At 35.1% G+C, this 16055-nt stretch overlaps 1 protein-coding gene across 3 annotated transcripts in view; it reads right to left on the bottom strand.

The window, feature by feature from the left end:
- Gcn5 (Gcn5 acetyltransferase) overlaps window positions 1-16055 on the bottom strand; it is a 240352-nt gene that overhangs the window by 77884 nt on the left and 146413 nt on the right. For all 3 annotated transcript variants that reach the window (XM_090383703.1, XM_090383702.1, XM_090383704.1), the window contains exons 11-12: window positions 11204-11277; window positions 4822-5030 (exon numbers count right to left, since the gene is read on the bottom strand). In XM_090383703.1, coding sequence (XP_090239829.1) covers window positions 4822-5030; window positions 11204-11277 — 283 coding nt within the window. The remainder of the gene's footprint in view (window positions 1-4821; window positions 5031-11203; window positions 11278-16055) is intronic.

Here is a 16055-nt window from a genome sequence, read left to right as displayed (position 1 = left end):
GCACAATAAATATGACAAAAAAAGGTCCATACAACAAATAGCCTAAACCTAAAAACAAAAGAGGCCTCGGTGCCTTTTAATGTTGTGGGTAAGTACCCATAAGTTTTTCATATTATCCTTTTGTATACTAACTTTTGTACATTATATTTTATGCATTTTCTGTAGATCTATTGAGGTATATATCTTAATATGATTATCTTAACATGATTATCTTACTATAATCTCCATAATATTATAAAAATACTATATATATATATATATATATAAAAAACTAAGATTAAAACAAATAAAATACATGCCAGTAGCATGGAAAACCAGTAGATAGTGTCTGTCTCCTCTTTTTTAGTGATATTTCACATAATTCGGACCTGGTGCCATCAGAGGGGTGCTGCCAAATTTTCAATTAATTGGCATTTTATAAAATATATTTTTGTACTTTACATTTCGGCCTTTCTAAATTATTTTAGAATCGTTCCAAGAAGGTGGTACAAGCTATGTACCAAAACAAATAAAACAAATAAAATACATGCCAGTAGCATGGAAAACCAGTAGATAGTGTCTGTCTCCTCTTTTTTAGTGATATTTCACATAATTCGGACCTGGTGCCATCAGAGGAGTGCTGCTAAATTTTCAATTAATTGGCATTTTTTTTTGTATTGTATATTTCGGCCTTTCTAAATTATTTTAGAAGCGTTCCTTCTACAATACCCTTTGTGTCCTCCCCTTTTTGTTTTGTTTTATTATATATAGCTCATTTATATTTTTGCTTTACTGATTTGCCATGCTACTGGCATGTATTTTATTTGTTTTAATCTTAGTTATTATAAGTAGCAGGTAGTGGAATGTGCATTAATGCAGCCACTAGTGTTTGCAATACTAATTTTCTTTATCTTTCTCTTTTCCGTTCCTTTTATGATAATTAATTAGTTTAAGTTTTCATTCTATTATTCATGGTAGTAGTAGTAGTGAGTGATATACTAAATAAAATACATGCCAGTAGCATGGAAAACCAGTAGATAGTGTCTGTCTCCTCTTTTTTAGTGATATTTCACATAATTCGGACCTGGTGCCATCAGAGGGGTGCTGCCAAATTTTCAATTAATTGGCATTTTATAAAATATATTTTTGTACTTTACATTTCGGCCTTTCTAAATTATTTTAGAAGAGTTCCAAGAAGGTGGTACAAGCTATGCTTGTACCACCTTCTTGGAACAAGCATAGTGTTGCCATGTGAGCGCTAGTTTCTGTTCTATTATAATTTTTCACTGCATAAGGGCCATCATTATTCAAATCTATTGCATTCGCAGATCGATCAGTGTATTGGTTCATGTATGTGTGGATTTGTCTAATGTTCGAAATGCAGTAATTCCCTGATCATTATTGGCCTTGTGGTCATCCATTGAGATGGGACATAATGGTCAATCTATTTTATTTTATTTACTTTTGTTGGTCCATGTGTTGTGTCTGTCTCCTCTTTTTTAGTGATATTTCACATAATTCGGACCTGGTGCCATCAGAAGGGCACCCCTAAATATTTTCAATTAATTGGTATTTTATAAAATATATTTTGGTATTATACATTTTGGCATTTCTAAATTATTTTAGGAGCGTTCCTTCTACAATACCTTTTTGTTTTGTTTTATTATTTATGGTTCATTTATATTTTTGTTCTACTGGTTTGCCATGCTACTGGCATGTATTTTATTTGTTTTAATCTTAATTATTATAAGCAGCAGGTAGTGGAATGTGCATTAATGCAGCCACTAGTGTTTGCAATACTAATTTTCTTTATCTTTCTCTTTTCCATTTCTTTTATGATAATTTCCCTTTTTTAATTAGTTTGTTTTCGTTCTTTACATATATATATAAAGGGAGAGGGGGGAAAACGAGGAAGATAGTGAGTGATAGAAGGAGGACGGGAGATAAAAGATAACAAATAAAATATGCATAATAAGAGATAAATAATTACAAAATTAACAAAATAAGGATATTGACACACAACCTATAAAACCAGCTTCTCATCAGGTGTCAACGGCCAAGATTGCAAGCAAAAGAGCAACATGTGTCTTCATTTCTGATGTAAAACACAAGGCAAAGGGTAAAAAGCATAAAGATAAATAAAAATCAGAATAAAATTTTGTTATCAAAATAAATTATATTAAATTATAATAAAGTTAAACATAAGAAAGGCACCTGGGGTGGATTGGATCTATTCAATTATATTAAGGGAGGCTGCAAAGGAAGTAAGCAAACCCTCAGCCATAATTATAAGAACATTCTTGGATTCAAGGGAGATCCTGCAGACTGGAGATGTGCGAATAAATCCCCAATTCACAAAGTGGAATCAAAGGGTAACATGAGTAATTACAGACCTGTTAGTTTAACTTCTGTTCCAAGGAAAATAATGGAATCACTGGTAAATGATGTAATGCAGGATCATCTAGACAAGGCTGCAATTATACTTCAGACACGGCATGGGGTTTGTTAAGGGAAAATCTTGTCTGACCAATTTGAGTGGATACTATAATGTGGTCACAAAGGAAATGGATGCAAAATGTAATTTTGATATCATATACTTGGATTTCAGGAAAGCTTTTGATATTGTTGCACATAAAAGACTGCTGTACAAACTGGAGCAGTGCAACATTAAGGGCAAGTTGCTGCTATGGATAAAGGGATGGTTTGGTTTCCTTTTTTTTTTTTTTTTTTAGGAGCATTAGCAACTAAGGCCATATTGCTCCGGGATATGCGGTGGTCATTCCTTGGCCTTTCTGCATCCTCCGTATGTCGTGGTGACAGGCTCGAACCTCGGTCTAATCAAGAAGCGTGTGCTACACACTGCTGCTCCTTCCCACCTGGCTACAGAGGCACCATAAAGGGATGGTGAGTGGTAATCAATGGACATTGCTCTTTGTGGACTAATGTTATTAGTAGGGCCAACACATTAGTAGGGTGAATAATATTGATGAAGGCATATCAGGCTTAATGTCCAGTTTACAGATAATACAAAGGTTGGCAGGGTGGTTAATGACAGAAATGATGTATGCTACTTCAATGGGATCTAGAAAAGTTAGGCAGATGGGCTGAGAAATGGCAAATGAAGTTTAACATTGACAAATGTAAAGTTCTGGATATGGGTAGCAGTAACCCCCAAAGTAATGTACCAACTGGGTGTTACTATACTAAGGATAGTAGAAATTGAAGAAGATCTGAGGGTAATTGTGTAGTTAGATATAGTTTCTGTGAGCAATGCAGACAGGGTGATCTGGAAGCCTCATTTGAAGAAGAATGTAAAGCTGCTGGAACGAGTACAGAGAAGGGCATCGAGATTGGTGAGGGGAACAAAAGGATGCTATTACCAAGAAAGGCTTCAGTTCTGTAAATTGCAGTGTCTGGAGACTAAGTGCCTGTAAGGTGATCCAGTTGAGGTGTTTAAGGCTTTGAATGGATTGAGCAAGCTCAATGCTGATGGGATTCTTTCTCTTGCTTAGACTACACAAAGGGGATGCAAATTCAAATTGAGGAAGGATGGTTGCTGAATAGATGTGAGGAAGTTTGTTTTAGCCAGTGAGTGGTTGATTTCTGGAGAAAAAAAAACCTCTCAGTTCACCTATTCATCCCCTTCAATAGTTTGTCTAGGTCTAGCTTCAATAAATTCAAGGTAGAATTAGACAAACTATTGAAGGGGATGAATAGGTGAAATGAGAGGTGTCTCTTTTTTTGTTTGTTTGCTGATGCTGTATAAGCTTTCTTGATGCTTTCTTGCATCATTTGCCATTACTAATGCTAAATGAAAATGAAAATAAAATTTTTGTAAACAAAATAAAAAACTTACAAGCATTAAAAGGATTTTTTTTTTTGAAAATGGCTTATGAACTTTACAGTTGACACTATGAAGACAAGAAATTAAAACTGGAATTGGCAACAAAAATTTCTAGATACAAATATCTTATTAGTCTAATCCAAACTACAGTGAAGAGATATGAAAATAATAAAGTGCAAGTACACTTAAAATAGAGCAAGAGACTTGAGATAACACTTCAGCAATGTCACAAGCAAAATACCTGCAGAAAAAAGTGAAATATAGATATAAACCTAAACAATAGTGGCATCCGGAAATTAGTTAGGTTCAGTTAGAAAAAGTAAGGCTTAAAAAATTGTAAATGAAAATGGACTTCAGTGAAGTTAAAACTGCTAACACATAAATTTTTTAAGTAAATATGATGGTTTTTTGACAGCTTGAAGTGAAATTTTTCCACAAAGTAATCTCATTCTGTAACATTCTAGTTACAGAATGATATTACTTAAACTCTTCATGCTTCTTTGGATAAATTGCACATGGGCTGTAATACCGACACATCACAAGGGATATGATTTTTGAGTTAATACTTAATTAGATAATAAGATGCTGGTTTACTCAATTTTGAAGCTGGCACTTATCCCATTCAACTGTAAAATAATCTGACAATTATTTTGGACTGACTTTTGATGCTACCAAACGAAATTTTTTGAGGTGTGCCAGTACTGCAACTCACATGCAAAATATTAAGAGAAACATGGCAAATGAAGTGATGAAATTTTTAAGTATGCCATATACATGGAAAAAATATACCAAACATCAAAAAACATGGTTTTTAGGCAATGTCACTTGCATGCCTCTCTAGGATATTTGGTACTCACAACGATGATTATTACACCTGGCCTATTATCCTCCAATTCAAATATCCAATTTATAGAAATAATGTTTAAAAATTTCATACCATTTCACAAATTTAAAAACAGAAAATGCATTATTACACAATGAAAGTTACTATTACTTACGGGTCAAAGACAAGACGTGTAATGTATTCTTTTGGCATTCTTGGTAACTGATGGGAGAAGACATTTTGCAAACCAACAAGCCAAATAAGAGCTTGATCACTAACTCTCCTTGTAAGCGAGTTCCCTACAACATGAAATTCTATTACACCTCTTCTCTCCTCAGCTCGAGCAGCTTCATCACGGGCTGAATTTTCCGAGAATGTGCTTGCCTATGGAGATTTTTTAATTCAGTTCAAGATGTCCAAGTCAATTTCATGATTTTTATAAAAATGGTAACATTTTTGTTCTTTATATTTCATGTCTTTATATTTCATGTCAATTTCATGATTTTTATAAAAATGGTAACATTTTTGTTCTTTATAACATTCACTACTAACTTTAAAATTCTTAAAGCATAAAAGGCTCTGACAACAAGTCAATTACAGATATCCCCCATATATGTATAGCAGTACAGCCTAAATAATATGGGTAACACCATAGTTTACCCATAAATTTAACTACATAAGTAGTGTAATGGCATTGTTTGATTATATTTCATATTGTGGCTACCTTCGCAACGAGATACCAGGTATTGCACTACTTCGAATAAATAATGCTTCTCTAGTAGTGGAGACTACTGTTATTTATTCTCAGTGGGCACCATGACCCAGACGTGTTTCGGAGATTGTTGGCTCACTCATCAGTGGGTGGGCAGGTACCCTGATAATGCAGACATGCCATCATGGTTGTGAAGTTAATTCCACAATATGAGAGATGTCAAATTGTGAAGGTAGCCACAATAATCGATATAATCAAACGATGCCATTACACTACTTATGTAGTTAAATTTATGGGTAAACTATGGTGTATTTACACCAATATTACATTTAAACCCATAACATATTATGCCTTATGCATTTAGTCTTCAAAATATTATCATTATCTTCACAATTTGGCATTTCTCATATTGTGGAATTAACTTCACAACCGTGAAGTTAATTCCACAGGTACCCTGATAATGCAGACATGCCCACCCACCGATGAGTGAGCCAACAAGCTCTGAAACACATCTGGGTGGTAGTGCCCACTGAGAAAAAATAACAGTAGTCTCCTCTACTAGAGAAGCGCTATTTATTCAAATTAGTGCAATACCTGGTATCTCATTGTGAAGGTAGCAACAATATGAGAGATAATCAAACAATGCCTTTACACTACGCATCTATGCAGTTAAATTTATGGGTAAACTATGGTGTACAATGGTGTGAGCTATTATGCTTTTCTTCTCCAGAGTGATGGAAACAATCTTGTGATAATCCAGTGGATATTTTAAGCATTTGTAAAATATAGAAAAAAAAACAAAAGCTCTGAATTTCTTAAATTTCACTCTTACACAAGATATGCAAAAAAATACAATTTAGCATCTAACGAAAACCCACCAATACAAGGATGTTCCTGCACTACAGAAGTTATCATCCGTTTACTTATAAAAGGTCTATATTATTTAACCAGTTCCTTAACGCTCAAAAATATTCTACTTCTGAACCCACCTTAGATTTAAAGAAATTTAGAAATTTATATACTAACCAATAGGTTTTTAAATAGGGGCTATCCATTTTCCATTATTAATCAAATCAGATTACAAGCTAAAAATAAGTCAGAAAATACAATAGCTATTAATGAAACCAATAAAAAATACTTTATTTCTATTCCATACGTCGAACGGTGGTATAGGAAACCCAATAAACTCTTTAAAGATACAGAATTCAAAATTGTAGCCAGGCCTATGCAGGAGCTCCATAATATATTGAGAAATCACACAGTTCTTCCTTCTCTCTCGATACAAGTAAATGATCTTGTATACAATATACCATGTGGCCAGTGCGATTCATCGTATCAAGGGTCGACTCGGTGTACTCTTGACACGTGTGAAACAACATGCTGCTTCAATCTGCACATTGCCTGCAAAAAAAAGCCCACAGCAAAAACCCATGTAAAACAATGTTCTCCGATGTCCACAGATCTCAATCTACCACAGTAACAGATGTCGATGGTCAAGGATTTTTGGGAATGAAGTTTATCACCCATAATAGTAACTTTCATAGCTGGAATATAGTCTTTGGGTTTGAAGCTTTAATACTTGGTTTAAGTCTTGTCAAACAATATTTAAAGCAAATGTTTCTTTTAAAGCCTGCTGGTGTAAAAATCATTTCATTAATTTCCTTAGGCTATAAATTATCACTTCCTGTATGCATTCAAATATTCTATAATTACTGCTAACCAGATGCAAGGTACTGAATTTGGGTAACAGTAATCTCAGAATAACATACTATATGGCCAGCAACAAACTCAAGGTAGTTATAAGGAAAAAGCCCTATGGGTAATATTACAGTCCAGTATGTAGCTATGACGTCTGAGCAGTGTAGAGCTGATAGAAGAGATAATGGGGTTCTGCCTATAATATACAGGAACTTTGCCAGCAAGGAGGAGGTGATTATCTCATTGGATATATTCCATTGATTAGGCACATCTGGGATGTTGCATACAGGTTTGGAAATCTCATTTTAGGACGGACATTGATCTGTAGAAAAGGGTGCAGAGAAGAGCAAATAGATTAGTGGGGGGGGGGATTATAGTTTTACCAAAAAAAGACGAGAATTTTATAAATTGCAGCAACTGCACAGGTGACTAAGTATATACGGTGTTAAAAAGATTAAGTATACTATACACTGATGTCATCTTTACTCTTTCTCAGATGACTCACACAACTGGCACAAATTTAAATTGAAAAGGATGGTTGCAGAATACATATGCAGAAATTTGCATTCAGTTAAAACATCTGATTGTTGAAAAAATATTACTTTACACCTAGTGTTAGGAAAGTGGGTTTGGATAAATTTAAAAAAGGAATGGGCAAATTCGTTGTGTGTCTTTCATTTATTTATATTTTTAAGAATAATGATAGTGTATAAGTTTTGCTTCTTTGCATCATTTTGCCAGTATTAATATTTTTAGGCATCCACAAGACTTTTCTGTTACCAACACACTTATTGTTAACTAGACTGTTCAAACTTCTTTTTGGACATTTTTATGAGTTTAAAGTAAGCAAAATCTCACTTTAAATCGATGCTGCACTGTAACAAAACTGAAATTTTGATAAAACCTTTCCGGGGGGGGGAACATGTCAACCAGTAGTCATTTTGTGAGCCTTGATCACAGAATTTTTCTGCTAGGTTGCATCACTAAAAAAAAAAAAACCCCTGCAGTGTCTTATATATGTTTAATGACACCAAATTCAGCAATGTTAGCCCATAAACAGAATTTTAGCCCTATTCAAGAAGGAAAGGTGACAAGACCTTCAAAGTTATTTTACAATACTTGGGCTGAAAGAGGTATCTCGGTAAGTGAACCATGCTACAGATAACATATATTACAGCTTATCTGGGGGAACAAATACAGACATCGAGAAAGATATAACGAATCAACCAACATCAGGGGTACAAAGCTAAAGTGGTCACTAGTCTTTGAGACAAAATCCTTTGTCCTTAGTCTCTGTGTTGATGCAAATCCTCCTGGAAGAAGGTTATGGAGGGGCTGATTTATGTACACCAGGCCTCTGCAAACTTCCTTTGCAATTTTCTGTTGTGGATTAATGCTAGTAAGTTGAGATGGTGGTGGTGTGTGTTTGTGTGTGTCAGCTGAATGCTATTCAGAGATATAGTTGTGTGTTATGTCACTTCTTCAAAGCCACCCAACTTGAGAGCCCTGGATTGTTTCACATTAACCCCCCACTAGGCACCAGTGAGACTACTCAATGTAGGTTTTCAAAGACCTTGCCACCTTTCATTCTGCTTCTGGGCTAATGTTTATAAATAAATAAACAAAAATAAAAACAGCCCAAGTATTGTGATTTACTTGGGCTGAAAGAATACACACACACACACACACACACACACACATATATATATATATATATACACACAAATATATTTGATCAGTGTATTGAGTAGGGTTGCTGACCTGTCAAGTGTAATTACAATGGAATAAATTGAGAATGCCTGCAAGGTAAAATCAGATTACCTGAAATTAAATGAAACTAAGATTAACTTAAAAATAACATAAAAATAATAAAAAAAGGTACCTAAAGCTGTAGGTCCTAAGACTTTAACTACGTCATCAAGGGGATGGCAGCCAAAATTGTAGGAGTCACAGCGATAAGCAAGGTCTCTGTTTCTGTTATGAAGTATACGTACGAAATGTATGCATCATAGCCGACAGAGACCAAAAAGAAAGGAAGGAATAAAAAGAATATAATTCAAAAATAAATAAATAAGTAAAAGAAAAATGCTAAAATGAAACTAATAAATTCTGTCAAAAGAAAAAATGCTAAAAGAGTGAAAGTATGAAAGAAGGCAAAAGCCCGGTTTTAAATTTAAACAAAGTAAACTTAAGATGAAAGAATAAAGTTAGGTTTTTTTGACAACTTCTATGAACTATTAGCTCATTTCTTTGGTCTCCCATACAGCTCTACGTTTGCTACGCTCTGCTAATTTCACTGTCTCCAGTCTGATCCTACAATAAGTTGTCAAAAAGCCCTGACTTTATTCTTTCACTTAAGTTTACTTTGTTTAAATTTCAAACCAGGCTTTTGCCTTCTTTCATACTTTCACTCTTTTAGCATTTTTTCCTTTAACAGAATTGATCAGTTTCATTTTAGCATTTTACTTTTATTTATTTTTCAATTATATTTTTATTCCTTCCATTTTGGTCTTTGTCAGGTCGGCTATGATGTATACGTCCAAACATATACATCATAACAGAAACAGAGACCTTGCTTATTGCTTTGACTCCTACGATTTTGGCTGCCGATCCCTTGATGACGTAGTTAAAGTTCTAGGAACTACAGCTTTAGGTACCATTTTTATGTTATTTTTAAGTTAATCTTAATTTCATTTAATTTCAGGTAATCTGCTTTTACCTTGCGGGCATTCTCAATTTATTCCATTGTATTACACTTGACAAGTCAGCAACCCTACTCAATACACTGATAAAATACATTTGTCTATATTTCATTATGGTTGCTGAGTATTTCTGCTATAGCTAGTAGTGTCCCGGATCCATAATCTGATTAAATAAATTAATAACTTTTTCTTTTTTTTTTAGACATTCAGTTTTATCAATACACCCTATTATTTTTATTATATATATATATATATATATATATACACACACACACACACACACACATGCACACTTTTTTTACATTTTTCTGTCTTTTTTTTTGTTTCCTAGAAAGCTACTACTTCTTAAAACAATTGCAAAACTAACTCAACATTGTTTTATTTAGTTTTGGTCAAAATGGAACCATTCAGAGGCTTGCTGTTTGTTGTTTGTTATTTGGTTTTTAGGAGCATTAGCAACTAAGGCCATATTGCTTCAGGATATGCGGTGGTCATTCCCTGACCTTTCTGCATCCTCTGTATTTGGTGGTGACGGGCTCGAACCCCGGTCTAATCAAGAAGCGTCTGCTACGCACTGCTACTCCTTCCCACCTGGCTACAGAGGCGCCTTCAGAGGGTTGCAAGAAGCTTTCAAAGCAAAATGCCTCTGTTTTTAACAGTGGGCAGCATAAATTAATTTAAACAGCACAGTCGTGTGGTAGAAGAATCCAAGACAAGACAATATCCAGGAAAAAGGGGGAATCAAAATGGGAAGGAAGGAAGGTAAAAGGTAAAAAGGAAAGGAGAGGTGAAAAGGAAAGAGAAGGGAGAAGTTTAAAGTGGGGGCACAAGAACTAGTCAGGTGAAGGACGACATGTATAAACAAAATTTAAAGTGCACTAGCACTCATCATATTGTAAAACAGCAGCCCCCATAATAGGATGCATGCATGCACGTCCCTTTACTGCGATTAATATCATGACCTGCAGCAAAAATATGAAGCACCAAGCTATAATCACAGCTGGATATTATGTGAATGATGGTAAATACAGTTAAATGATAATATTTGCCAAAATGAATAGTTTTAATTTCTTTGGCCTATGTAGTTGTGTTGAAGGGAACATAAATCCTTCCAATGGTTTATGTTCCCTTTATGTTCCCCTATGTACCCTCCAAGGGTTAAAAATGTAAATGTATCTATGTACCCCTCCAAGGGTTAATAGAGAATCCAAAGATCAGAGACTGTTCTTAAGAAGTACCATGGGCTATTGCTGCATGAGAAACATAGTCAAAGAGGAGAAAGTTCTATGTTGCTAGGGACCTAAAACTTATTGACCATCATGCATCTGCCCATAAATCAAGTTGGTTGTAGAATATTCCAAAATGTCCATTTTATTATTTAAATAAGGCCAAGGCAAAGGGAGAGCTTAGTGTTCTAAATTTTTATGCTTTATAAAATTAATTACCTCTGGACCCAACATCTTCTGAGGATCAGTAATAGTTTGCATCACTTCAATTATAACATCCTCAGGAATATCACCTATAAAAAAAAATATATATATATAATATTGTTAGAATGAGAAAATATGTTTTAAATCAATATTTATCTACAAATATAGTGATGTTTGTAGTTTGATCACTATACAGGTGACTCCCGCTTAACGCTGATCATTCGTTCCGGAAAAACAGAGTGCTAAGTGAATCCGCGCTAAGTGAGCGCCGCTTTCCCATAAGGTAACATATGTATTTATGAGCTGGGGGTCGGTGCCATAGGCATTTCCTAATCAATAATAAACAGTAATGAAAAGATGCACAAATGTCGGTCAAAATATTTAATATTCAAATATTCTGCATTACATACGTATAATTATGTGGTAACTACTTGCGTATCAAACGTAAACTTAAAATTCGAAGTAAAATAATGAATTTAATTGATTTAATTTAATGGATGAATTTAATCATGAAAAATGTGTGGATTTTGAGTTGAACTTTGGCCCTCTTCCAAATAAACTAAAAGGGGTATTAATTTTAAATGGCCCGCAGTTTAATTACCACCCAACAATAAAGTCAACTGATCCTTCGCCGCTTTGAAACTTGGCATGTTTTTTCTTCTTTCAATATGAAACTTCTTTTAGGCATTCGTTTCCACAAAAGTCATGCTTCATCTATGTTAAAAACTTGTTGAGAAGTATAACACATAATACCCCTCTTCAATAATTTTAACAAGTTCTTTTTTGAAAGTTTCGGCTCCTTGATCTGCACTAGGCTTCTCCCTGGATTTTAAATCTATTCTACCAGCCCTTACCAGTTTTAAATGGTTCCACTTTTTTTTTTTTTTTAGGCGAGTTTTCTTCAGATCATCATATTGGCTAATCTCTTTCTCTCTCTCTTTTTTTTTTTTTTTTTAATATTTAACTTAACTGAATTCTGCATTGGAATATTATCTTCAATAAAATTAAAGTCTTTCCATTTCAATCCTAATAGAGGGCCTAGCCCTAGTTGCTTGCAGTGGAACAGCTATGTTTCCTGCTGCTAAAATTAATTCTTTATTTTTTTTTTTTTTATAATTGTTCTTACAGTTAAAGTTGCAAGTCCTAAATTATGGCACACATCCGCTTGTCGTTGACCGGAATCGATTCGCTTCAAAACGTCTTAATTTTCAGATTCAGGCTTTTTCTTACATTTATAGTCTTCTTACTGCGCCCAGACGTTGCTTTTTCATTCCTATCGGTCATTATTAGCTCTTCGAAAATGTAACTGTGTTGGTTGAATTAATTATGATACAATGTTCAAGTAAACTTTCCGTTACGCACGATGTCTAATACTGTACTGAGTGATGACTAGACTTCGGATAAATGCATATAACACAAATATTACAAGCAATATATTTGATCATTTCTTAAAATGTTGATCTCAGAACTACGTAACAAGTCACTTACTGCAATTAAATTTCACTGAGCGTGGGAAAATTTCTCAAGTCGGCGTGGGAAACATTTTAATGCTGTTTTGCTATTCATTTTCAAGCTATCGACTCCATCAAATGAAACGATATCGTTAAATATGTCAAAAATGTAATCTGTAAAAGAGCGTTATAGTGATCTGTGACAGCGTTATAGTCAGATACGGGTTATAATATAAAAGCAGCGTTATAGCGAATCAACGTAAAGCGAACCGCGTTATAATGGGGGCCTGCTGTACTGTAGAACTACAGATATAGTTCTACAGTATAGTGATGGGATCCTAAAAAGGATTGAATCCTGGGTCTGGGTAGTGGTACACACTTTAAAATAAAAGGTAATGCAGGAATACCTTGCATAGCGTGGTTTCGAACAGTGCAGGTTTCGCTATAGCACAGTTTACAAATTGAAAAAAAATTAACTGCATTACGCACCAATACATTTGATATGTATGTATGTATTATAATGCTAGCATGTCTTAAACTACCTAGAAACCATCCGTCTGATCAACGATCGCCAGTATGGATTCCGTCAGTGTCGATCCACTGGTGATATACTGGCTTATATTACCCATTTATGGACTAATACAATGGAAAAGTTCGGTGAAACACAAGCAGTTGCTCTAGACATCTCAAAGGCTTTTGATCGTGTTTGGCATAAAGGTCTTCTAAACAAGCTTCCATCTTATGGTTTGCCAACTGTTTTTTGTAATTGGTTATCCAGTTTTCTCTCTGATCGATCACTGAGGGTGATGGTAGATGGCTCTCTGTCTTCTAACTTCTCCACTAATGCCGATGTCTCCCAAGGTTCAGTTCTTTCCCCCACTCTTTTCCTCTTGTATATTAATGACCTTCTTCCATTGACTGGAAATCCTATCCATAGTTTTGCCAATGATAGCACATTGCATTCCACTTTCCATTTTAAGAAACCTTGTTCTGCTCAATCAGCTTCAACTTATCGAAAATCTGCTACCAACTCCTTAAATGCCGATCTCCAGGTAATTCTCCAGTGGGGCAAACACAACTTAGTTGATTTTAATCCTTCTAAAACTCAGTCTTTTCTTATATCTCACAAAAAGGATTCTTCTGCTCCTATGCTTATCTTTGGTGACACTCCGATTTCTAGGCAAAATGATATATCTCTTTTGGAGATTACCCAGACTTCTAATCTCTCTTGGCACAAGCACATTACAAATATTGCTTCCTCTGCATCTAAAGAACTTGGTTTTCTCTTTCGCTCTCAGCATTACTTTTTTTCCAAACAGCTGTTCACTCTGTACAAATTGCAAATCTGCCCTACCATGGAATACTGTTCCCACATCTGGTGGTGGTGCCCCCAAAACCTCTCTCAGGCTTCTTGATTCCGTTCAGAAGAGGACAGTTAGGTTAATTAATGTTTCATTTCTAACAGAGTCTATCCAATTGCTGTCTCGTAGACGAACTGTTTCTGCTGCATGCCTTTTCTACAAATACTTCCATGGGCACTGTTCTTCTGAATTGGCTTCTATAATTCCAGCTCACTCTTTCAAAACAGTCCAAACACGTGCCGGCACCAGCCAATATTCATTTACTGTCCAACTTCAAACCCACAGAACCAACTTTTCATCTTCCTCGTTTATTCATTCAACTGCCGTTTTCTGGAACAACCTTCCTTTGTACGTACAGTCAGTCCTCATATAACACGTGTTTACACTACACGAATTCGATCATACACGATTTATAAATAGGGGAACGATATCTTATATAACACGAACCGAATTTGCTTATGCAAGATTCGCCTTTGTGTTTACAAGAAATGGAAGTCGAGCGCGGAATCACCCCAACTGAATGCAACACGATAGGAATGAAGAGAAGATTCTGAAAATGTATTTGTTTTTTATATCAGTGAAGGGGAAACACATTTCACCATAATAACCTAAAAACCAACACAATTCCAGCTATCGATATTATGGAAAATGCAATTAGATCAAGTTTACTACCAGTTTATAACAGATTCCACTAGCAGAAACACAACTGGAAATTGTTTTTATTGTTTTATGGCAGTAACCCCCAGAAATGTGCTTTAGTAAAATGTGAGGTGTTAATAGTGTATCTCTGCCTTTACAGTGTTGTTTATTCAGTTGCTACACGTGCGCAGCTTTGTTTATGTGTATCAAGCGTGCCTCCGCGTTTTGTAATTGTGCTTTATTCCCTAAAAATGAGTCTTCTTCTTTATCTTCGCCTTCTTCCCACGTTTATATGGGGTCAGCATTTCCGTCCTTAATTCTTTTCCTCCATTCCTCCCTATCCTGGGATTCCTCTCTCTTTTAAATCCTCTGCCACCTTGTCCTTCCATCTCAGCTTAGGTCTCCCTCTCTTCCTCTTCCCTATCACCTCCAACTTTTCGCACCTCTTCCCCAAATACTCCTCACTTCTTTGTTTCACATGTCCAAGCCGCCTCAACCTAGATTCCTGCATTTTTTTACTCAGAGGCCCCACCTTAACTGTACCTCTGATTTATTCCCTAAAAATGAGTAAAACACTTAAAAGGTGTGAAAAGGAAACGTCCTGGTGAAGACACTGCAGATTCACAGAGAAAAACAAAAGCAATATCGATAAACAGAGGCGGACTGGATCAAAAATTCTTACCCGAGAAAACTCATAGTGGCCTCATACTATGGTTTATGGCCAAAATCACACTGGCCTCCGGCCCACTGGGGTTTCCCCGGTAAGGCTTATGGCCAGTCCGCCTCTGTCAATAGAGAAAAAATATGAAATTGTGAAACGCTTTGAGCGAAATGAAAGACCATGTGATATTGCACATGCTACAGACCTAAATGAGGCAACGCCGAGAATTAGAAAGAATGCAGAGAAAATAAAAACAACTTTCATAGCAGGAACAACTCAAAGTGTAATTAAAATCCATTAGATTAAGACACAGAATTGGAAGAGATGGAACGGCTGTCATCTGTTTGGATAGAAAATCAAACAAAAAAGTTTGCTTGCGATAAAAGCAAAAGCATTAGCAATATTTTATTACGTAATAGTCGTAATAAAATACTTAAGTAATTAAAATTCTTACATATTATGTATTTTATTACGTATAATAATAATCGTAATAAAATACATAAGTATTTTATTACGATTATTTATTGTGTTTGGTAATGTTTTGGTTACAAATGTGTGTTCAATCTTGGGTGGTCAGCACCTAACCCTATTTTTCCCATAGGGCCTGTTGTTTATATTGCACGATTTTGCATTGCACGAGGGTTTCTAGGAACACAACTATCATGCTATACGAGGACTGACTGTATTTCCAGAAAATTACAGTCTACAGAAGTTCAAATCTAATGTCAACAAATATCTTCGTTCATCTTCTCAAC

The sequence above is a fragment of the Mastigoproctus giganteus genome, chromosome 10, assembly GCF_048544385.1.
Source record: "Mastigoproctus giganteus isolate SK-2022 chromosome 10, ASM4854438v1, whole genome shotgun sequence".
NCBI lineage: Eukaryota > Metazoa > Arthropoda > Arachnida > Uropygi > Thelyphonidae > Mastigoproctus > Mastigoproctus giganteus.
This window is presented reverse-complemented; position numbering and strand designations above follow the sequence as displayed.